This window comes from Oncorhynchus kisutch, linkage group LG9 (genome assembly GCF_002021735.2).
Source record: "Oncorhynchus kisutch isolate 150728-3 linkage group LG9, Okis_V2, whole genome shotgun sequence".
Taxonomy (NCBI): Eukaryota; Metazoa; Chordata; class Actinopteri; order Salmoniformes; family Salmonidae; genus Oncorhynchus; species Oncorhynchus kisutch.
In genome coordinates, this window is record NC_034182.2 from 16,283,973 (window position 1) to 16,307,952 (window position 23,980).

At 43.2% G+C, this 23,980-nt stretch overlaps 1 protein-coding gene across 2 annotated transcripts in view; it reads left to right on the top strand.

Moving 5' to 3' along the window:
- Nucleotides 1-23,980, top strand: part of LOC109896409 (chemokine-like protein TAFA-5) — a 162,536-nt gene that overhangs the window by 25,954 nt on the left and 112,602 nt on the right. The window contains exon 1 of one of the 2 annotated variants that reach the window (XM_020490664.2): nt 14,380-15,401. The exons of the other annotated variant lie outside the window; for it this stretch is intronic. Coding sequence (XP_020346253.1) covers nt 15,311-15,401 — 91 coding nt within the window. The 5' untranslated portion in view covers nt 14,380-15,310. Of the gene's footprint in view, nt 1-14,379; nt 15,402-23,980 lie in introns of those variants that run through there. 2 annotated transcript variants of the gene reach the window in all.

The following is a 23,980-nucleotide window of genomic DNA, read 5'->3' on the forward strand; positions in this document are numbered from 1 at the left end:
CCTCTTTGGTAATCTATTGTTCCTTTCACACACACACACGCACACACACACACACACACACGCACACACACGCACACACACACACACACACACACACACACACACACACACACACACACACACACACACACACACACACACACACATACACACACACACACACACACACACACACACACACACACACACACACACACAGGCACACCTCAGCCTGATCCACCCCATACTAACACTAATCACAGGATATCAGTGTTTGCAGGGAGATTTTTTGTGTGCCGCCAGGATCTCTAAGGATGAGCTGTGTCTGAGAGGGAGAACTGAATCATCACAATTCCTTGTTGCTTTTAAGGTGACTGAGGCTGAGTCCCAAGTGGCACCCTATTCCATATAGATGGGGTATTAAACTCTTACCCAACAAGGTCCGAAGCCTGCTGGTTTTCTGTTCTACCTGATAATTAATTGCACCCAACTGGTGTCCCAATCACGTTTATGGCATGACCCAGATGCAGACAGTGTCGAAGAAACAATAGTTTGTTTCTAACACAGGGGCAGGCAAACGACAGGTCAAAGGCAGGCAGGGGTCAATAATCCAGAGAGGGTGCAAAGGGACCAGAACGGCAGGCAGTCTCAGGGTCAGGGCAGGCAGGGGTCCATAATCCAGTAAAATGGGGTAAGGTAAGGCTGCACCACCTGAACCTGCTTCCCTATTCCCCAACTGATCGCTGTTGCCAGGTAAGAGGTGGGAAGGATGGTCTCAGGTTCTGGGGTAGTAGTTGTCGAGCTATAGTGGCGTGACAGCGCATCTGACTAGACGTTCTTGGATCCTGGCCGGTAGGAGAGGGAGAAGTTGAACTTCTAGCCTGCCTGGAATTGAGGCGCTTTGCAGTGAGGAGATATTCCAGGTTCTTGTGGTCGGTCCACACGATGAATGGATGTTCCGCCTCCTCCAGCCAGTGCCTCCACTCCTCCAATGCCATCTTCACAGCGAGCAGCTCACGATTCCCCACATCATAGTTCCCCTCTGTGGCATTGAGGCAGTAAGAGAAGAAGGTGCAGGGATGCAACTTGAGGTCCAGGGCAGACCGCTGGGACAGGACAGCCCCCATTCCAACATCAGAAGCATCGACCTCAACCAGGAACTGGCGGGACGGGTCAGGATGAACCAAGATGAGAGCTGTGGTGAAGCGGTGTTTCAGATCCCAGAACGCCTGATCAGCAGCTGGAGACCACGTGAACGGAACCTTGGGAGAGGTGAGTGCAGACAGGGGAAGCCAGGGTGCTGTAGCCCCAGATTAAGCTGTGATTAAAGTTGGGGAAACCCAGGAACCATTGTAGCTGGACTCTGGACGTGGGCTGGGGCCAATCCACCAACGCTCTCACCTTCCCGGGATCCTTCTGTATGCTCCCTGCAGTGATAATGTAACCCAGAAACGGGATGGTGGAGAGATGGAATTCTCATTTCTCATCTTTTACAAAAAGCTGGTTCTCCAGGAGGGTTAACCTGACAGACGTGGAGCATGTGTTCTTGGGTGGAGCGGGAGAAGACGACAATGTCATCGAGGTTGATGAAGATGAACTGGTTCAACATGTTGAGGAGAACATCGTATCCGCACCAGGTGGTAGGTGTTCCGTAGGTCCAGCTTAGAGAACACGGTGGCCCCCTGGAACGGCTTGAAGGCCGAGGAGATGAGAGGTTAGCGGTTCTTCACCATGATGTTGTTGAGACCTCGGTAGTCGATGCACAGATGCAGGGTTTTGTCCTTCTTCTCCAAAAAGAAGAACTCTGCGCAGGCTGGGGAGGCAGAAGCACGGATGAACTCGGCAACTAAGTAGTCTACAATATAGGTCTCCATAGACTTGGTCTCCGTACTCGACAGAGAGTACTGTCGTCCACGTGGCGGAGTGGTGCCGGGGAGAAGATCAATCCTGCAGTTATATGGTCGGTGTGGCGGCAGTGAAGTGGCCCAGTCATACTGAACACCTCCCAGAGTTTCTGGTACTCCGTGTGAATAGCGGAGAGATCCGGGGCAACCTCCGAGGCCCCAGGAAGACGTCCCGGAACAGGTTGTGCTGATTCCGGGCAGTGGGCGTGGCAGAATGGGCTCCAGCCCATGATGGCACTGGCAGACCAGTCAATGAGGGGATTGGGGCCTCCCGAGTGGCGCTGTGGTCTAACTAACTAGAGGTTCTGGGTTCGATCCCAGGCTCTGTCGCAGCCGGCCGCGACCGGGAGGCCCATGGGGCAGCGCACAATCAGCCCAGTGTCGTCCGGGTTAGGGAGGGTTTGGCCGGCAGGGATATCCTTGTCTCATCGGGACCCCTGTGGCGGGCCGGGCACAGTGCACACTGACACGGTCACCAGGTGTACGGTGTCTCCTCCAACACATTGGTGCGGCTGGCTTCCGGGTTGAATGGACATTGTGTCAAGAAGCAGTGCGGCTTGGTTGGGTTGTGTTTCGGAGGGCGCATGACTCTCGACCTTCTCCTCTCCCGAGTCCGTATGGGAGTTGCAGCGATGAGACAAGACTCTAACTACTTCCAATTGGATACCACGAAATAGGGGTGAATTTAAAAATAATAATAATAATGAGGGGATTGTGTCACTGGAGCCAGGAGAATACCAAAACCATGAGTAGGAACTGGATCGTCTCTATGTGGTTCCCTGATGAGGGTGGTATGGGGATTGGGGTGGGGGTGGGGGTGGTATTGTGGGTGACCCGGACAATAGAATGCCCATCAAGTGCTCTAATGTCCATGTGATTGGAAAAGAGCTGAGTGGGGAAATCAAGCTCGGAAGCCAGCGTAGCGTCCATAAAGCTCTCATCAGCCCCAGAGTTGATGATTACCCGGAGAGATTTTGACTGGTTCCCCCACAGCATTATGGCATGAAAAGGAATACGAGTAAGGGGAGAGGAAATGTTCTCTGTAAGGGTTTTCAGAGTACTCACTCCTACCGGTGAGCCTGGTCTTTTAGTGGACAGGTGGAGACAAAATGACCAGTAGTCCTGCAACACAGGCAACTCTTAGCTTGAAGCCTATATAGCTGTTCAGCTGGAGACAGCCTAGCTCTGCCTAGTTGCATGGACTCAGAAAGAGGTGAATCGTCAGTCTTCAGAGGCTCTTGTGGGAACTTGGCTAACCTCGGGTTCTCTCGGCAACGGAGCCGTCGGGGACTTCCGGGATATCTTGGAGGCGAAGTGGAATCGACTCTCCTCTCCTTCTTTTGTTCCTGTAGTCGTCCATCAATCCAAATCGTGAAGGTGATGAGTGAGTCGAGATCCATTAGTTGTTCCCGGGCTGCAAGCTCGTCCTTAACTTCCTCCGATACTCAGTGTAAGAACGTGTCAAACAGAGCTTCTGTGTTCCAAGCAATCTCAGCTGCCAACATGCGGAAATCCACTGCATAGTCTGCCACACTACGGGATAGTATAGTCTGCCACACAGCAGCTTGCGATTAGCCTCTCTCCTGGACTACGGAGAATCAAACACCTTCCGAACTTCCTCCACGACCACCTCCAGACTGAGGCAGATGGCGGATTGTCGCTCCCACACCGCTGTGGCCCAGGCAAGTGCCCTCCTGGACATCAGTGTAATGATGAACGCTATCCTCGAGTGGTCCGATGGTAAAGAAAAGGCTGCAGCTCGAAAATGAGGGAGCACTGTGAGAGAAAAGCCTGGCAGGTTTCCGAAATCTCCATTGTAGCGCTCCGAAGGAGGTAAAAAGGGTTCTCTGGACACTGGGTTGACCGGGGAGGCAGCGCTGCTAATAGCCGAGTTACTGAGGTGCTGGGAGGTTACTGTCGTGGTAGGCTGCCTAACAGACAAGCCGCGGAATTTCTCCAACAAAGTGTTAAACGCATGGTCATGGCGTTCGGCCAAGGTCTGGAACCCTTCCATAAGTGAAGCAACTCTTCGCATCTTCCAATGGTGGCTCCTTGGGAGGAGATGGCGTTGCGTAGCTGGTCCGAGTCTGCTGGGTCAGTCATGGCCAGTTCGTTCTATCACGTTTAAGGTATGACCCAGATGCAGACATTGTCGAAGAAACAAAAGTTTATTTCTAACGCAGGTGCAGGCTAACGCCAGGTCAAAGGCAGGCAGGGTTCAATAATCCAGAGAGGGTGCAAAGGGACCAGAACGGCAGGCAGCCTCAGGGTCAGGGCAGGCAGGGGTCAATAATCCAGTAAGGTGTGGTAAGGTACAAACCGGCAGGCAGGCTCAGGGTCAGGGCAGGCAGAAGGTCAAAACCGGGAAGGGCTAGAAAACAGGTGCAAGAAACAGGCAGGAGCAGGGGAACAAACGCTGGTAGGTTTCACTAACAAAACGAACTGGCAACAGACAAACAGAGAACACAGGTATAAATACACAGGGGATAATGGGAAAGATGGGTGACACCTGGAGGGGTGGAGACAATCACAAGGACAGGTGAAACAGATCTGGATTTGATAGTCCCATGTCTAAATCAGTCCCTGTTTAGAAGGCAAACAATACAATGTAAACTGCAGTGGAACTGGCTTTGAGATCCAGAGTTTAGTTTGATGGTTTACCGTTTGAAGATCCAGCAAGAAATTCCCATTGCTTTTATACCATATGCTGCCGACTGCGCACTCACAACATCCGAACAACCTCTTTGAGCATAGCTCTACTCACCGTGCAGTACTGTGCTGTACTGTACTCAATACTTTACTGTACTATATTGTACTGTACTGTGCTATCCAAACTTGTGAAACAAGTCTATGATAGGTCCGGATTTGGTCCAGTCCGGTCCATCTGTGGATGTTAACATCAAGGCCAGGGTGGACTGACCTAATTTCAACTACTTTTCAACTTCCATGGACATCCAGTGTTGGTCGGTGCTCAGTGGGTTAGGATGCTGGTTACAAGGGGCTCATGGGTAGGTCTCGGTAAGAACTGGGAGTGGTGACATTAACTAGAGAGTGAGAGAGAGTGAGAGTGAGAGTGCGAGAGAGGAGGAAGAAGGAAGGGATTGTTCAGACTCAGACTGTTTTAACACTCTTGGTTTGACCACCAGATGACAGAAAGAGAAAGAAAACAGTTATGAGCTGAACATAACAGAATGCCATGGGGACAGTAGCAGCTGACCCAACTTTGGTTAGTGACTATTATGATGTCCCATTGTAGCCAATTCAGTTGCAGTAATTCTGTTACTGCATTTTTGGTAAATACGTTACCAATTAGTTCAATTGTTTGAATCACTTAATAATTCAAAAACAAAACTGATATTAGTAAAATCACTATAACTTATTGGTAGGTCAACCGTTACTTGTTACTTCTGTGAACTTTCATTATCCTACCTCATGAGGGAGAGTAATGAAGAAACTATCTGAAATATATGTGGGTTTTTGGTAACGGAATTACAAGGCACAAGGCCTATTTATTCAATTTACAGAATGTAAGCCATTTCAGCTAAACTAAATAATAATTGTTGATATTAGTTGTTTGGGGTCTTTACATCAATACTGATACTGTACTTTTCTAAGACCCCATTTCCATCTGTTAATCCAGAAATCAAAGCCTTTCGTACCTCATCGTTAAGATGGAAAATGGTTGAAAAATATATCTATTCCTTATAGACTCTTAGAGTTCATTTGACACCCAATTTGATAAGCTCTTATGAACTTCACATAATGGTGCTTATGAGTCCTTTATGATGGAAATGCCCTTTAGATTCAAATATAGGGCATCCCACACAATTGAATCAAATGCAGTCTCTAGATCTCTATCCAGGGATAATGGAATTCCAGAGATCGTATTTTCACGGTGTGAGGAGTCTAAATCCATGGTGGAATCAGGATGAGCCATTTCTATAACTCTGCCAGTGGCTGTATGCGTGTGTGCATGTGTGTGTGTGCTCCCAATAAGGCAAGGCACAGTCTGTCTGACAACTCACACACACACACACACACACACACACACACACACACACACACACACACACACACACTAACAGAAGGCCACATGTTTAGAGAGTAATTGAAAGTAAGCATGAGGGTATATGAATACAATAGCAGCTGCCAATCAAGAGGCAGTCACTGTGGTGATAGTAACTGACAGCAACATTGCCTGCCCCTCCAATGGCACATCACTGTGAAATTACAAATCAACAGCATGTTATTCAAACTAGACAACCTGCTCAGCCTTTTTCCCTCAGTTTGTATGCAGACACACACACACACACACACACACACACACACACGCACACGCACACGCACACGCACACACACACACACGTGCACACACACACACACATGCACACACACATCTCTAGCAAAGACATAGAGAGCTCACATTCCAACCTCTCGCTCTCTCTCAAAGTGAAACTATTTACCACTATCCTTTCACTGTCTCCGTCCGATAATCACATTCTTCTTTCTTTCATAATTTTATTTTTCCCCCACCACCTCGAGGCATCTAAAGGTGATGTCTAGGTTACAGCAATCTTAGGATGGCTGGTATCATATCATAGAGCTTGTTAGCCTGCTGATCTCTTCTCTTTGCATTATCTCTCTATAGGCTGTTGATAGTGGAGGTCACACATTCAGTCTGTGAGTTTTTAACTGTATTGTCTCATTCGTGGCATCTTCTCTTCTCCTCTACATCCATTTCTGCAGACAGTGACACACACACACACACACACACACACACACACACACACACACACACACACACACACACACACACACACACACACACACACACACACACACACACGTGCAAACACACACACGCATATTCAAAGCTTTCCATGTATTATGTATTGGTACGGTATATAAACAAAGTATTTTGGGGGTTTTAAAGGCTGTTCCATTATAAAGTATCTTTACCCGGCATTTTACACTGTTGCCATGCATGCGCTCGTTTTTACCCGAGTCTTTCCCAAGGTAGTCCATCCGAACTCACGTAGTGCTGATACATTTGTATCAGGGGAAAGACTACCGGTAGACAAGGAGCGGTTTTATCACCAACATCAGTACCTCCACTCACTCGTTCTCTCACTCCTTTCCTCAACGTCTTCTGATTTGCATACTGATATTCTCTCTCTCCACTCTTCCTCTCTTCCGTAACACACCCGCGGTGCTCACCTGTTTCCTCTCAACCCTTTCTATCCTCCTTTCGTCTCCTCATCCTCTCCTCCTTCACAAGCTGTCCTGTAGTTTTATTAACTTATATTTATACTACAAATAATGAGCATATGAATGGTTTATAAGTAGCTCATATGCTGTATGTATGTATAAATACCATAGATTATTTACAGACATTTGCAAAGCTGTGATGTAAATTGTCAAGGGCATGTAAGCTTAGGAAGAAACACGTGAGCAAACATAGACACACTGAACCAAAATATAGACGCAACATGTAAAGATTTGGTCCTATGTTTCATGAGCTGAGATAAAATATCCCAGAAATGTTCCAGATGTTTGCATCCCTGTTAGTCAGCATTTCTCCTTTGCCAAGATAATCCATCCACCTGACGGGTGTGGCATATCAAGAAGATGATTAAACAGAGTGATCATTATACAGGTGTACTTGCTTGCTTACTTGCTTGCTTGCTTACTTACTTACTTACTTTATTGTCCCCATGGGGAATTTTGTTGCAGTGTCATGTAGACGTTTAAAGTGGCATTTAAATACAAAACAAAATTGACAATACAACTTTCATAACAGTTACATACCAATAAAATAATAACAATAATAATTACAATAAATGAAGAAATAAAATGTTTTTAAAAAATGACTAGCCTGCTGGCCTTACAGAATCGATAGGAACATTAGCCCGAGCTATTTAGGAGGGATATCACACCTGGCACAAATGATTGTGTAGTTCTGTTTTTCCTGCTGAGGGGTGCCCTAAACCTGCGCCCAGAGGGGAGTAGTTTAAAGTCCAGGTACAGAGGGTGGCTTGGGTCTAAAATTATTTTGTGAGCCTTACGGAGGGCCCTGACCTTAAAGATCTCATCCAGGCCTGACTGTTTGACTCCAAGTACCTTGCTTGCTGTGGTAATAATCATTCTCAACATATTTCTCTGGCTGACAGTAGCATTGCCAAACCAACAAACAATACAAAAAGTTAAAATACTCTCAAGTACCTTGTGCTAGGAACAATAAAACTCTGAAATGTGCAGTTTTGTCACACAACAACAATGTCACAGATGTCACAAGTTGAGGGAGCATGCAATTGGGATGCTGACTGCAGGAATATCCACCAGAGCTGTTGCCAGACATTTGCATGTTCATTTCTCTACCATAAGCCTCCTCCAACGTCGTTTTGGAGAATTTGGCAGTATGTCCAACCGGCCTCACAACCGTAAACCACAAGTAGCCATGACAGCCCTGGACCTCCACATCAGGCTTCTTCACCTCCAGGACCAGCTACCCAGACAGCCGATTAAACTGTGGGATGGCACAGCTGATGAATTTCTGCACAAAATGTCAAAAACGGTCTCAGGGAAGCTCATCGGCGTGCTCTGTGTTCTCACCAGGTTCTTGACCTGACTGCAGTTCGGCTTCGTAACCAACTTCAGGTGGAAAATGCCCACCTTCGATGGCCACTGGCATGCTGGAAAAGTGCGCTCTTCATGGATTAATACAGGTTTCAACTGTACCGGACAGATGACGTTGTGTGGGCAAGCGGTTTGCTGATGTCGACATTGTGCCCCATGGTGGCAGTGGGGTTATGGTATGGGCAGGTGTGAACTTATAGACAACGAACAAAATTACATTATATCGATGGTCATTTGAATGCACAGAGATACCGTGACGAGGTCCTGAGGCCCATGTTTGTGCCTTTCATCCGCATCCATCACATCATGTTTCAGCATGATAATGCACGGCCCCATGTCGGAAGGATTTGTACACAATTCCTGGAAGCTGAAAATGTCCCAGTTCTTCCATGGCCTGCATGCCAACTAGGGAAAACATTGGATAAGTTGGAATATTTATGCAACATATTGAATAACAAATCAACATTTCCCAAAACTTGGAAGGTGATTAAAGAATATCACAGAGAATCTATAAAAAGGTAAAAAGGAATTTCTTTCAATATAAACATACAGTACGTGTCCTACACTACCCTATAGGCTGACTGCCCAAGGTTTGCCTACAACCACTGTTTTAGATATGAAAGGGATTGGATGAAACAGTATTACCCTTGCTTATAGGCTATTTGCAAAGATCGGATTCTTTCTTTCCCATTCTAGTATAAAAAAAAGAATGACATTTGTAAAAACTGCCAGTAATAATACTTGGAAGGGAGATCAAACCCTAGACCACACTGACTATTCTGTTTGTATCTACGGTGCTATTGTTGTTCCTCAAGTCCAGGTTTCAGAGACTGTTGTGGCCATATGTGGTGCTCACTGTGAACATATTGTTCTAATTTTACTTTATAAGGATAAGTGTTCTTAGTATTCTATTATTGTATTGCCCTTGTGGCTATGACAACACTAGGTAAACAACCTTTAATGTTTGGGCAACATTGAATTCCATCTGTTGTATAAAGGTTTTTTAGTTTATGCTCCTTTTGTGTTGCTTGGCACAATATATATACACCACAAAACATTAAGAACCCCTTCCTAATATTGAGGTTTTTGAATATTGAGTTGTTGTTTTTTTGCCATCAGAAGAGCCTCTATTCGTTGGGGCATGGTCTCTACCAGGTGTCGAAATTGGCTGGATGTTCTTTGGGTGGTTGACCATTCTGGATACACACTGGAAACTTTTAACTGTGACAAACCCAGCAGTGTTGCAGTTCTTGACACAAACTGGTGCACCTGGCACCTACTACCATACCCTGTTCAAAGGCACTTAAATCTTTTGTCTTTTCCGTTCACCCTCTGAATGGCACACATACACAATCCATGTCTCGATTGTCTCAAGGTTAAAAAAATCCTTCATTAACATATCTCCTCCCCTTTCATCTACACTGATTGAAGTGGACTTAAGAAGTGACACCAATATGCGATCATACCATTCACCTGGATTCATCTGGTCAGTCTATGCCATGGAAGAAGCATGTTTTGTATACTCAGTGTATGTGTGCCAATGTGGCGACAACCCATTGTGAAAACATGGCTAATTCATGGTTAACCATTTTAAGAATAATATTTATATTGGTTACACTTGATGTTATTATTTTCTATAGAAAATGTATTATTATAACAATACCATTCAGGATGGAAATCATTAAAATACCATTGAAGCAGCACATATTTAATTCACTGCAAATGATTTTAAATAAGTAGGCTTTTTCAACCCTGAGCAATCAGATTTGTGTAGTTAATGAGGTGTCTTCCTGGCTGTAAAACTTTGAGAAACTGATGAATATTCAAGAGCAAACAAACATAATCAGCCTCATAACACACCAACGTACGCCACTTAAACTGCTGATGAATGGGATTAGAGCAGGTGAGTCCTGAGTGGCTTATACTGACGAAGAGAGAAAGAGAGGGGAGAGAGAGGGGGGAAGGGGATGCAGGAAAGGGGGGGAGAGAGAGAAAGTATAGAGAGAGAGCGAGAGGGGGGTGCTATACTTAACTATATGTATTCAGAGACTTGAGGAAGTATATAGGCTACTGTTGTATGTCTGAGTGATTGGGGGGGGGTGCTAAGCTGACATGTAATTGTTTTAAGATGGTCATCCTATGGATCATTTAGACATTTTATTTAGAATTTTAGAACCCCTTTAGGTATATAAAAAAATCATATAAATAAATTATTTGATCAAATATTGAATATTATTATTATTATTATTATTATTAATACAGAGAAATGCATTGAATAACAACGCATTCATAAAATGGCAAAAAGACAAATCTGCCTGATCTGCCTGATTCCAGCCTTGCTGAAGCACCCCCAAATCATCATCAAGCCTCCACAAAATTTCACAGTGGGTGCAAGACACTGTGGCTTGTAGGCCTCTTTCAGGTCTCGCACCCACTGTGAAATTTTGTGGAGGATCGGTGATGATCTGTGGGTGCTTCAGCAAGGCTGGAATCGGTCAGATTTGTCTTTGTGAAGGACACATGAATCAAGCCACGTACATGGTTGTCCTGGAAGAAAACTTGCTTCCTTCTGCTCTGACAATGTTCCCCAACTCTGAGGATTGTTTTTTCCAGCAGGACAATGCTCCATACCACACAGCCAGGTCAATCAAGGTGTGGATGGAGGACCACCAGATCATGACCCTGTCATGGCCAGCCCAATCTCCAGACCTGAACCCCATTCAAAACCTCTGGAATGTGATCAAGAGGAAGATGGATGGTCACAGGCCATCAAACAAAGCAGAGCTGCTTGAATTTTTGCACCAGGAGTTTTTAAAAATGTATTTGTATTTTTTTTAACCTTTATTTTAACGAGGCAAGTCAGTTAAGAACAAATTCACATTTTTTGTAATTTTGACCAGTTGTCATTTTCTGCAAATAAATGCTCTAAATGACAATATTTTTATTTGGTATTTGGGAGAAATGTTGTTAGTAGTTTATAGAATAAAACAAAAAATTTCATTTTACCCAAACACATACCTATAAATAGTAAAACTAGAGATACTAATCATTTTGCAGTGGTCTCTTAATTTTTTCCAGAGCTGTACAAAAATATATATTTATATGTACGGTATATATACTGTATGTATATATATTTTTTTTTACACGGATTTAACCCCTTTTTCTGACAAACACAACTTTAGCTCTGCCACCTTTCACCACAGAGGCCTAAGTGCGGCATTGGTGGTGCGGTGGATCTGCAAAAACAGATATCTCGTTTAAACTGACAGATTTTGATGGGGATTTTCTCGTTATGTAATTTAGAATGACACACCAGTGCTTCAATCGACTCTATGGGGTTTTAATACTTTGAGACCTGATTGAGCTGTTTGGAAGATTATGAACTAACTACATACCTCAAATCAATATAACCTAGAGTACAGGTCTTACTTCCAATTACTGCAAAAACAACCAATCCAGGAAGAGATTAAAAGATTTCATCATATGACACCAACTCATTCAATGTTAGGGACCGTCCAACCATGTGTCTCAGTTGAGTGCCCATTGTGGATTTAAGTATCTTTTTCTATTGTTTTGTCTTGAAAATATGAATTTCTTCTGGCAAAAGGAAAATCCTTGGAGAGCCTTAGTGTAATGTATATTTCATAATTAATATATTGGTTTCAGTGGAACTATTGAACAGTACCTCAACTGCTTTTCACTGTCTTCTTTGGTAAAATTCTTTGACAATAGACAACTTAACATTTCACAGACACGGATACCATTAAACTAGACATGACATTGGCTGGGACGTAAATGCTCAATCTTCAACATAAAGAAAAAAGATGAATAAAGACAAAAAACTCCAACTCCGACGTGCATACATTTCAACAAACATTAATGACATCATACTTGCTCAAACCTATATGTTCCCACAGTATCCGTACCCATCTTGTTTGTTCTCATAATAAAAAAAAGATTCATGTTTTTATCCTCTGGATATTTCTAGGGTTTGTAATACTTTATGCCATATGGTTTAAACATGTTCTACAGTATTTTATCTGTAGCCCACATTTTTTCAATGTTTAAATAGTAATGCATTTGATTAATCTACTGTTTTAAAGATGAAGACACCTACAATAGCATATGTGTGTATGCGACCAATGAAATGTGATTTGATTTGTTTTGGAGGATCATTTGATTTCCAGTTTTTAAGTAAAGCTTTTTTCAAAATGGTTCAACTCTTATTTCTGTAGCAACTAATCAAACTGCTCCTCTGAATTCCGTAGAGCGATTCTCCTGCAGTGGACTTCTAACAAGCATTGAGACAAAAGCAGAATTGGACAAAATGGCCTATTTCTTGATCATGTCATCTTTATAGAGTATTGTCCATGTAGAAGATAATGGGGAATACCGCGAATATAAAAGCTTTGCTGCTCTGAGTTTTATGGCCTTTAATGGCTTGGGCCATGGTTTGGCCGACGACCTGAACAGAACAGAGGACAAAGCAAGCAATGCCTCGCTTAGCTCCGGGTAGGGAGACACAGAGAGGAGAGAAAGGAGGGAAGGCAGGTGGAACAAGGAGGCAGGCTACAGACAGTATAACACTCAAATAAGGCTCACTGACTCTAGCTCTTGTTTCTGTACAAAACTGGACACTGTAACAAGGCTTTGTAGCTGTACTCCTACTCATGCGTTTGCTGCAGAAACCTGGACTTTTAGCTTATATGTACTGTACAACAGTGTAATAATGCTCTCTGGACTTTCGATGAAGAAATAATGTAAAGAGAAGGCCTATATTATGTGTGCTTGAGGCTACTGTGCAGCTCAAGGATGTTTGACATGTTGCCCCTAAGCACTGATGCAGGGTCAGTTATTTATCATTCCCTTAATAGGTTAATAGGATTAAGCTTGGGGGTTATAGTAATATATAGTGACCGGCAATGACAGGGTTCACCATATTTAATGTAAGCCACTTTCCCCCAGCCCTCCACCCCCCCCTGGCACACACACACCCCCCACCCCCTTGGCAGACACCTTGTGGACAGGTCTCCGTTAATTGCTGTCCCACTGATTGATAGATTACAGCCCCACTGATTGATAGATTGCAGCCTGAGAATGGAAGAGGCTGGGAGGAGAGAGCTCTCTCTCTCTCTCTCTCTCTCTCTCTCTCTCTCTCTCTCTCTCTCTCTCTCTCTCTCTGCAAAGGCAGCATCAAACATGGATGCCCTTGTTGTTAACACCTCCTCCACCCCCCACCCACACCATTAATTAGCGGTGAAATAGCTGCAGGAGCCAAGTTATTGACACTGCAAACTGCTTGTTTGGATGAACTTCAATCCCCATGTACAGTATATAAGTGGTGTCACTTGTTTATAGTCTCTAAGGATGGATAGGCTGCAGAATATAAGAATTGCCACAGACCCATCAAGGGTTTTGGAAATGGGAAGGACACTGTTTTGCAGTAGATATTGTATGTGATTGGCCCATATGCCCATATTCTTGTATCGAATAATACTTTAACTTGAAATAATCTGTGCAAATCTGTCTTTGAAATATAATGTATATAGGCTACTAAAGGCACACGCTGGGTGCTAGGCTATATTTGAAATGGAAAAACAAAGAAAAAAATGCATTCACATTCCATTGGACATGCCCTAAGGTATTACAACTGTAGTTCACCAAACGCAGAATAGGGACACTGTAATTAGCGAGTTTACAACGAGCAATGCAGGGTTTTTAATCTGCCAACCATCCCCGTTCCTCCTCAATCCCCTCCACGCGCACGCCTCTTCTCTTCATCTCACACTGCCTCTGTGAAATCGCCCGAAGAAACATATTTCTGGAGGAGTTGTTGTGACGTCACTCACCGGGAGCGCACAGAGCAGGGAGAGAGAAAGTCGCGTCTGTAGACTTTATATGCGGCTGCCTGACGAAGAAAAGCGGCAAGCCCGAAGAACCGACACTGAGATCAGGGATGGTGATGCCGATATATACTGTGTCATTATCATCACTAACGGACAAATGTATCGAAATCCAGAAGTAGATAAAGCAACTAAACCGGATACGCTCTATTGCGCGTTTGTTTTTAGTTTTTTTTTATCCGTTAATGGTCGGGAGGTATCGCTTCCAAATCGAAAGAGATGCGAGCATCTTTCATGATCTACATGGAGAACAACTAAAACGAGAGGTATCCACATATGATGAGCTATCCCTGTGCGTAAAATGGCAAGCGTGCTATCTGGCTGAAACGGAATGGATATATACCCTACTGCATAGCGACATAGACGTGCTGCCTGCCTCTGAGTCTATTCCTGCGCGGGAGTTGTGTGGAACATGTACTGGAGGAGAGTGGTGATCAGCGCACCGAATTACCGTATCCGCGCACAGCAGTCAGAGAGAGGGGGCGAATAGAACGCTGCTGGTGAGCCTGTGGTGACCGAGTCACGGACGCGGGCTGAAGTGGTAGTGGGAATGCCAGCACTTCAAACGATGGGGCTTTAACAGCCCCGCTTCATACTGATGCACCAAACACTTCAATTTTGACCCAGCACTGAGTCCTTTTCCACGGCCATGATCATCTATTTTCCCCTTCAACTGACGGATTGACTAGTATTTTTATTCGTCCCAGCTATTTCTGAAGGGGGATTTATTTTGTGCATTCCACACGTGTTGTAGACTGTTTTCTCTTATTTTTGGGGGGTGAGAAGCATTGCGCTGGATGGGAGCAGAATGGAAGGCTGTGTGTGTCTCTGAAGACTGCTGGCCTCTCTCCTCGGGTGTTAATAAGCCGTCGCCACTCGCCAGCCAGGATGCAGCTTCTTAGAGTTGCGTGGGCTTTAGCGGGAGCGGCAATCTGTTGTTTTGTTGTTCTTCTCATCCACTCACGCTTGCTCAAAGAAGGTAATTGTTTATGTAAATGATTCCAGACCATTATATAATGGCGTTGTCATATTACATAGCTCTGTTTTCAAGTCGCCTGTCTATACTGTAGCCCACTCACTGTCTTTCATATATCAAGTCTCATAGCCCTAGATGACATCAGATAAGAGCCTCGTGCAGAATGCGTCTTTGGCTCTCATGCTTAATCAACTTTTCCATGGCGTAAACCTGCTGGATTTGACCCCAAGCCAAAACATACAATTCGATTCGATAATATCAATATCTATCTATTCGATGAATGTGAACACTTCCATGGTCTGATTGTCACCAGCAATACTTTCCTACTGGTTAATGGCAATAAGTTATAGACCTATCCAATTGATCCAATTATATTTATTATATATTTTTTGTAATTTACCAACTAAAAATAACAGAAGATAAATACATTGATACTGTATACTATCCCGTTTCAATAGATAGTGTGATTTAAAGTTGAGTTCTTCAATAGATGGCACTATAGTCTAGCTTTAGGGTAAGGCTGAGGTCAAACCCTTATTATTTCCTCCTATTAGCCTGCTGTTATTCTTGTTGTCATGCTTCATGTCATGACCACTGGATACAATCCATCCCTGCTAAACATTCATTCACCTTATGGCGAAAAGCGCTAGTTACAAATCTTAGTGTTGCCCTCTGCAGTATCGCTCTGTGCTTTATATTATGGCCTCCTGTCGTTTATAAATGTATAGGGAGCTGTTTTTTTTGTACAGCTTTTAAGACAATTAATTTGTTTTAATTTGCACACATTCTCCAGTTGTTTTGATTTCATTTTTTTATTTGTATTTAAAAAATAAATAAAAAATAACCCTGGATATCACATTGGTAAAGCTTTGAATGTGCATTCTATGCACAAACTGCCATGCCTTTTCTCTCATGTCTGGCCTGGGGCTAGGGGCAAACAAGCGCTGTTTGTGTCTGGGTGTGTGGCAGGCAGCAGGGTCCTTAGGTTACGACTCGGCCAGGCTCCTCTCCTCACTGTCAGTAGAAAGGCAGGTCAACCGGTGGCAAATGGTCTCTCTCTCTATGGCATCTCTGTGCCACATGGTGGAAAGATATATTCATGCGTGCCAAGTGAGAAAGACTTTTACTGTTAGTCTTGTGCCGACAGGGCTAAAGGGGCTGTCAGGGCTCTGAGCTCTGACTAACGTTACAGCCCAAATAATCCACATTCACCCAACTGAATTCATGTGGCGTGTGATAGGCCATGGCATGGTATTCTCCTGGAATGGGAATGTGATAGGCAGCATATCATAGGCTGTGGTATTCTTCCGGAATGGCAAATTAATACACAAATGCAATATATCTTACGCTTCCTGGTCAATGAGTTTGTGATCGTGACCAAGGCTACATTTGTCCGTGTTCAATAGCATTTTGTGAATATCATTATGTTCCTTTCCACAACACAAAAATAGCACATTTGTTCGCTAACACTTCTTTTATGTCTAGAAAACATGTATTTTATGTCCTGTAGCCTTCGGTTATTTTGTTCATGTTGTTAGCTTTAATATATCAGAGGTTTGGAATTGGAAGTCTATTGTGGAAGGTATTTTTCTTGAAATATATGCAAGGAAGCAGGAAGTGGCATACAAAGGAAGCTGGGACCATGTTCCCTTTGTGCTGTTAGAATTGCCAAGGTCAAAACGCACGGTAGGCTACAGAATAAAAAACACGCTGCTGATATAATGAATTCAAAGGAACTGCATTAACTGCTTATTCTATTGGGGCCAGAATAATATGATTTTGCTCATACAGTTGCTAGTAGCTACAATCTTTTGAAATGTTCTCAGTCAAAATGACATATTTCCACATCTCTTTGCATTGAATGTTAACGAACCAAAACATGAATATGTATTTTTTCCAAATGAAATAAATAAGTGCTATTTTTTAGCTTCCCCAGCATGACAAATAACTAACATATACAGGCAGGCAGGACTCTATATACAGTGCATTCGGAAGTATTCAGACCCCTTCCCATTTTCCACATGTTGTTATGTTACAGCCTTATTCTAATATTTATTAAACACATTTTTTTCCTCATCAATCTACACACAATACACCACAATGACAAAGCAAAAACTGTTTTTTAGAAATCTTTGCAAATGTATAAAAAAAATATATAAACACTACCATTCAAAAGTTTGGGGTCACTTAGAAATGTCCTTGTTTTTGAAAGAAAAGCATTTTTTTTGTCCATTAAAATAACATCAAATTCATCAGAAATACAGTGGCGACATTGTTAATGTTGTAAATGACTATTGTAGCTGGAAACTGCAGATTTTTTATGGAATATTTATATAGGCTTACAGAGGCCCATTATCAGCAACCATCACTCCTGTGTTCCAATGGCACGTTGTGTTAGCTAATCCATGTTTATAATTTTAAAGGCTAATTGATCATTAGAAAACCCTTTTGCATTCATGTTAACACAGCTGAAAACTGTTGTACTGATTAAAGAAACTGTCCTTCCTCAGACTAGTTTAGTATCTGGAGCATCAACATTTATGGGTTCAATTACAGGCTCAAAATGGCTATAATCAAATAATTTGCTTCTGAAACTCGCCAGTCTATTCTTGGTCTGAGCAGTGAAGGCTATTCCATGCGAGAAATTGCCAAGAAACTGAAGATCTCGTATAACACTTGGTACTACTCCTTTCATAGAACAGTGCATATTGGCTCTAAACAGAAAAGAAAGAGGAGTGGGAGGCCCCGGTGCACAACTGAGCAAGAGAACAAGTACATTAGAGTATCTAGTTTGAGAAACAGACGCCTCACAAGTCCTCAACTGGCAGTTTCATTACATAATAACCGTAAAACACCAGTCTCAATGTCAACAGTGAAGAGGCGGCTCTGGGATGCTGGCGTTCTAGGCAAAGTTCTCTGTCCAGTATCTGTGTTCTTTTGCCCATCTTTTATTTTTATTGACCAGTCTTAGAAATTGCTTTTTCTTTGCCACTCTGCCTAGAAGGCCAGCATCCCGGAGTCGCCTCCTCACTGTCAACGTTGAGACTGGTGTTTTGCAGGTTCTAATTAATGAAGCTGCCAGTTGAGGACTTGTGAGTAGTCTGTTTGTCAAACACGACACTCTAATGTATTTGTCCTCTTGCTCAGTTGCTCACCGGGGCCTCCCACTCCTCATTCTATTCTGTTTAGAGCCTGTTTGCGCTGTTTTGTGAAGGGAGTAGTATGAGATCTTCCGTTTCTTGGCAATTTCTCTCACAAGAATAGACTGACGAGTTTCAGAAGAAAGTCTTTATTTCTGGCCATTTTGAGCCTGTAATCGAACCCACAAATGCTGATGCTCCAGATACTCAACTAGTCTAATGAAGGCCAGTTTTATTGCTTCTTTAATCAGACCAACAGTTTTCAGCTGTGCTAACACAATTGCTAAAGGGTTTTCTAATGATCAATTAGCCTTTTGAAATGCTAAACTTGGATTAGCTAACATAATGTGCCATTGGAACTCAGAGGTGATGGTTGCTGATAATGGGCATCTGTATGCCTATGTAGATATTCCATTAACAGCTACAATAGTCATTTACAACATAAACAATGTCACACTGTATTTCTGATCAATTTGACATGATTTAAATTAACAAAACATGTGCTTTTCTTTCAAAAACAAGGACATATCTAAGTGAACCCAAACTTTTGAACAGGAGTGTATATATAGTACCAAACTTACATAAGTATTCAGACCCTTTGCTTTGAGACTAGAAAAGTATCTCAGGTGCATTCTGTTTCCATTGATCATCCTTGAGATATTTCTACAACTTCATTGGAGTCCACCTGAGGTAAATTCAATTGATTGGACATGATTTGGAAATGCACACACCGGTCCATATAAGGTCCCACAGTTGAAGGTACATGTCATGGCAAAAACCAAGCCATGAGGTCGAAGGAATTGCCCATTGAGCTCCGAGACAGGATTGTGCGAAGGCACAGATCTGGGGAAGGGTACCAAAACATTTCTGCAGCATTGAAGGTCCCCAAGAAGACAGTGGCCTCCATCATTCTTAAATGTGAGAAGTTTGGAACCACCAAGACACTTCCTAGAGCTGGCCACCCGGCCAAACTGAGCAATCGGGGGAGAAGGGCCGTTGGTCAGGGAGGTGACCAAGAACACAATGGTCACTCTGAGCTCCAGGGTTCCTCTGTGGTGGAGATGGGAGAAACTTCCAGAAGGACAAATATCTCTGCAACACTCCACCAATCAGGCCATTCCTCAGTAAAAGGCACTTGACTGCCCGCTTGGAGTTTGCCAAAAGGCAAACTCTCAGACCATGAGAAACAAGATTATCTGGTCTGATGAAACCAACCAAGATTGAACTCTTTGGCCAGAATGGCAAACATCACGTCTGGAGAAATCCTGGCATCATCCCTAAGGTGAAGCATGGTGGTGGCAGAATCATGCTGTGGGGATGTTATTCAGCGGCAGGGACTGGGAGACTAGTCAGGATCGAGGGAAAGATGAACATGGCAAAGTACAGAGATATCCGTGATGAAAACCTGCTCCAGAGGGCTCAGGACCTCAGACTGGGGTGAAGGTTCACCTTCCAACATGACAACGACCCTAAGCACACAGCCAAGAAAACACAGGAGTGGCTTCAGGACAAGTCTCTGAATGTCCTTGAGTGGCCCTGCCAGAGCAGTGACTTGAACCCAATCAAACATCTCTGGAGAGACCTGAAAATAGCTGTGCAGCGAAGTTCCCCATCCAACCTGACAGATCTTGAGAGGATCTGCAGAGAAGGATGGGAGAAACTCCCCAAATACAGGTGTGTCAACCTTGTAGCATCATACCCAAGAAGACTCAATGTTGTAATTGATGCCAAGGTGCCTCAACAATGTACTGAGGAAAGGGTCTGAATACTTATGTAAATGTGATATTTCAATTTCAATTTTATACATTTGCTAAAATGTTTTTTTATACTGTTTTTGCTTTGTCATTTTGTGGTATTGTGTGTAGATATGGGGGTGAAAAACAATTTCATCCATTTAGAACATGGCTGTAACATAACAGAATGTGGATTAATTAAAGGGGTCTGAATACTTTCCGAATGCACTGTAACCAGAGGACATGAGGAATAATATATTTTATTATATACAGTTGAAGTCGGAAATTTACATACACTTAGGTTGGAGTCATTAAAACTCATTTTTCAACCACTCCACAAAATTCTTGTGAGCAAATTATAGTTTTGGCAAGTCGATTCAGACATCTACTTTGTACATGACACAAGTAATTTTTCCAACAATTGTTTACAGACAGATTATTTCACTTATAACTCACTGTATCACAATTCCAGTTGGTCAGAAGTTTACATACACTAAGTTGACTGTGCCTTTAAACAGCTGTCATGGTTTAAAAAGCTTCTGATAGGCTAATTGACATCATTTGAGTCAATTGGAGGTGTACCTGTGGGATGTATTTCAAGGCCTAACTTCAAACTCAGTGCCTCTTTGCTTGACATCATGGGAAAATCTAAAGAAATCCGCCAAGACCTCAGAAAATAAATTGTAGACCACCACAAGTCTGGTTCATCATTGGGAGCCATTTCCAAACACCTGAAGGTACCACGTTCATCTGTACAAACAATAGTACGCATGTATTAACACTATGGGATTACGCAGCCATTTTACCGCTCAGGAAGGAGATGTGTTCTGTCTCCTAGAGATGAACGTACTTTGGTGCGAAAAGTGCAAATCAATCTCAGAACATTAGCAAAGGACCTTGTGAAGATGCTGGAGAAAACAGGTACAAAATGATCTATATCCACAGTAAAACGAGTCCTTTATCGACATAACCTGAAAGGCCGCTCAGCAACGAAGAAGCCACTGCTCCAAAACCGCCATAAAAATGCCAGACTACGGTTTGTAACTGCACATGGGGACAAAGATCATACTTTTTTGGAGAAATGTCCTCTGGTCTGATGAAACAAAAATAGAACTGTTTGGCCATAATGACCATCATTATGTTTGGAGGAAAAAGGGGGAGGCTTGCAAGCCGAAGAACACCATCCCAACCGTGAAGCACGGGGGTGGCAGCATCATGTTGTGGGGGTGCTTTGCTGCAGGAGAGACTGGTGCACTTCACAAAATAAATGGCATCATGAGGTAGGAAAATGATGTGGATACATTGAAGAAACATCTCAAGACATCAGTCAGGAAGTTAAAGCTTGGTCACAAATGGGTCTTCCAAAAGGACAGTGACCCCAAGCATACTTCCAAAGTTGTGGCAAAAAGGCTTAAGGACAACAAATTCAAGGTATTGGAGTGGCCATCACAAAGCCCACACCTCAATCCTACAGAAAATGTGTGGGAAAAACTGAAAAAGCATGTGCGAGCAAGGATGCCTATAAGCCTGACTCCAGCTATGTCAGGAGGAATGGGCCAAAATTCACCCAACTTATTTTGGGAAGCTTGTGGAAGGCAACCTGAAACGTTTCGTAACATTTCGTAGCCTTCCACAAGCTTATGGAAAAAGACAATGCTACCAAATACTAATTGAGTGTATGTATACTTCAGACCCACTGGGAATGTGATGAAAGAAATAAAACTGAATAAATCATTCTCTCTACTATTATTCTGACATTTCACGTTCTTAAAAGAAAGTGGTGTTCCTAACCGACCTAAAACAGGGAATTTTTACTAGGATTAAATATCAGGAATTGTGAAAAACTGAGTTTAAATGTATTTGTCTAAAGTGTATGTAAACTTCCGACTTCAACTGTATATTGGCAGCACCCTGACATTTTAATGTAAATAAAAGGAAACAAATGTCACCACTTCTGCATGTTTTCAGATATCAGCGGGGTGTCAGGACAGGGTATCTTAGGCAGGCATGCATCATTGCATTGCTGGAATTTTGAACAGGCATGAGAGAGGTTGCAAGTTGCATAATATGGCACTGCATCTCAATTTTTATCCACCGTTTATTTTACCGGGTAAGTTGACCGAGAACACATTCTCATTTACAGCAACAACCTGGGGAATGATTACAGGGGAGAGGAGGGGGGATGAATGCAAGCCAATTGGAAGCTGGGGATGATTAGGTGGACATGATGGTATGAGTGCTAGATTGGGAATTTAACCAGGACACCAGGGTTAACACCCTTACTCTTTCGATAAGTGCCATGGGATCTTTAGTGACCACAGAGAGTCAGGGCACCCGTTTAACGTCCCATCTGAAAACAGCACCTTACACAGGGCAATGTCCCCAATCACTGCCCTGGGGCATTGGCATATTGTTTTAGACCAGAGCCTGCTATTGGCCCTCCAACACCAATTCCAGCAGCATCTGGTTCGACTAGGACTCCCACCATCCAGGGACCGACCAGGACCTGCTTAGCTTCAGAGGCAAGCTAGCAGTGGGATGCAGGGTGGTATGCTGCTGGCCTCATGAGTTGAGGATGTGGAGATGGAGGTGGAGGATTTAGAATTTCACATTATATAATCCTATGCAATGGCACACCTATGACTATGACAATGACTAAATAATCCTTCATTTAACCCATGAAGTCCCTGACTCTGACACTGTTTAAATTGAGCATTTTGGACTGATTTTACATGTCTGCCATTTAACTCATTAGACTGACAAATTCACTTAAGATCTGATTCAGCTAGTAAATCAATAAATACAGTTTACCAAGACATTTGTTACAGACCACCAATAAGAAAAGGAAGCCTAGAGTGACAGTGGAATGGGGAACCTCTCCATTGGGAGTTCAGTAATAAGAAACCTTACCCTCCCCTAAATTCCCTTCCTCTCTACTGTCCCTTCTCTCTGTGCCAGACCAGTCTTCATCCATTGATTTAATTGATGTCTCACAGTTTGGCATGTGGTGTGGTATGGTATGGTGTGTCGGAGAGAACAATGACATAGGGATTGTGGGGATATGGATGAGGTGGGAAGGGGGGCAAGAACAGTTTGACATAATATTTGACAAACAATTTGACGTGTAGCATTATAGTGTCTAAGTGAAAGGAGTGTGATCCTCTGGTGTGTGTTTGTCTTTGTGATACCCAGATTGCATATTTAAGGTGAAAGTGCTGGTAAACATTATAGTGTAGTTACTGTGGCATAGTAGTGTGACTTACATGTACAGCATGTACAAATGGCAGGTGCATTCACCAATGTTGCTCTTCCTCACAAAGATGCTTAAACCTGCAGAAAGAAAAGGAGGGATTTGGTTGTTTTGCCCTTGAGCACTGCATACCTCCAGGCTGATGTGATGAAGATAATACATTTGTTTAGCGTGCCAGTAATGCTCCCATGCAGCACACACACAGGCAGACATGCACACACACAGGCAGACACACACACACACACACACTACACACAACACAGATGCAAATAAGAGCTCATGGTTATTGTACTCTATGTACCCTATTTCGTCACCTCTCCAACTCTTTTTGTTACTTCACCAACTATACTGTGTAGGTGAGGGATACCTTACACATCAAGGATTAGCAGTTGAATATAATTATCTGAAAGGGGTTGGAAAATACTGTAATTGACAACCTTAAGAATACAACAATAACTG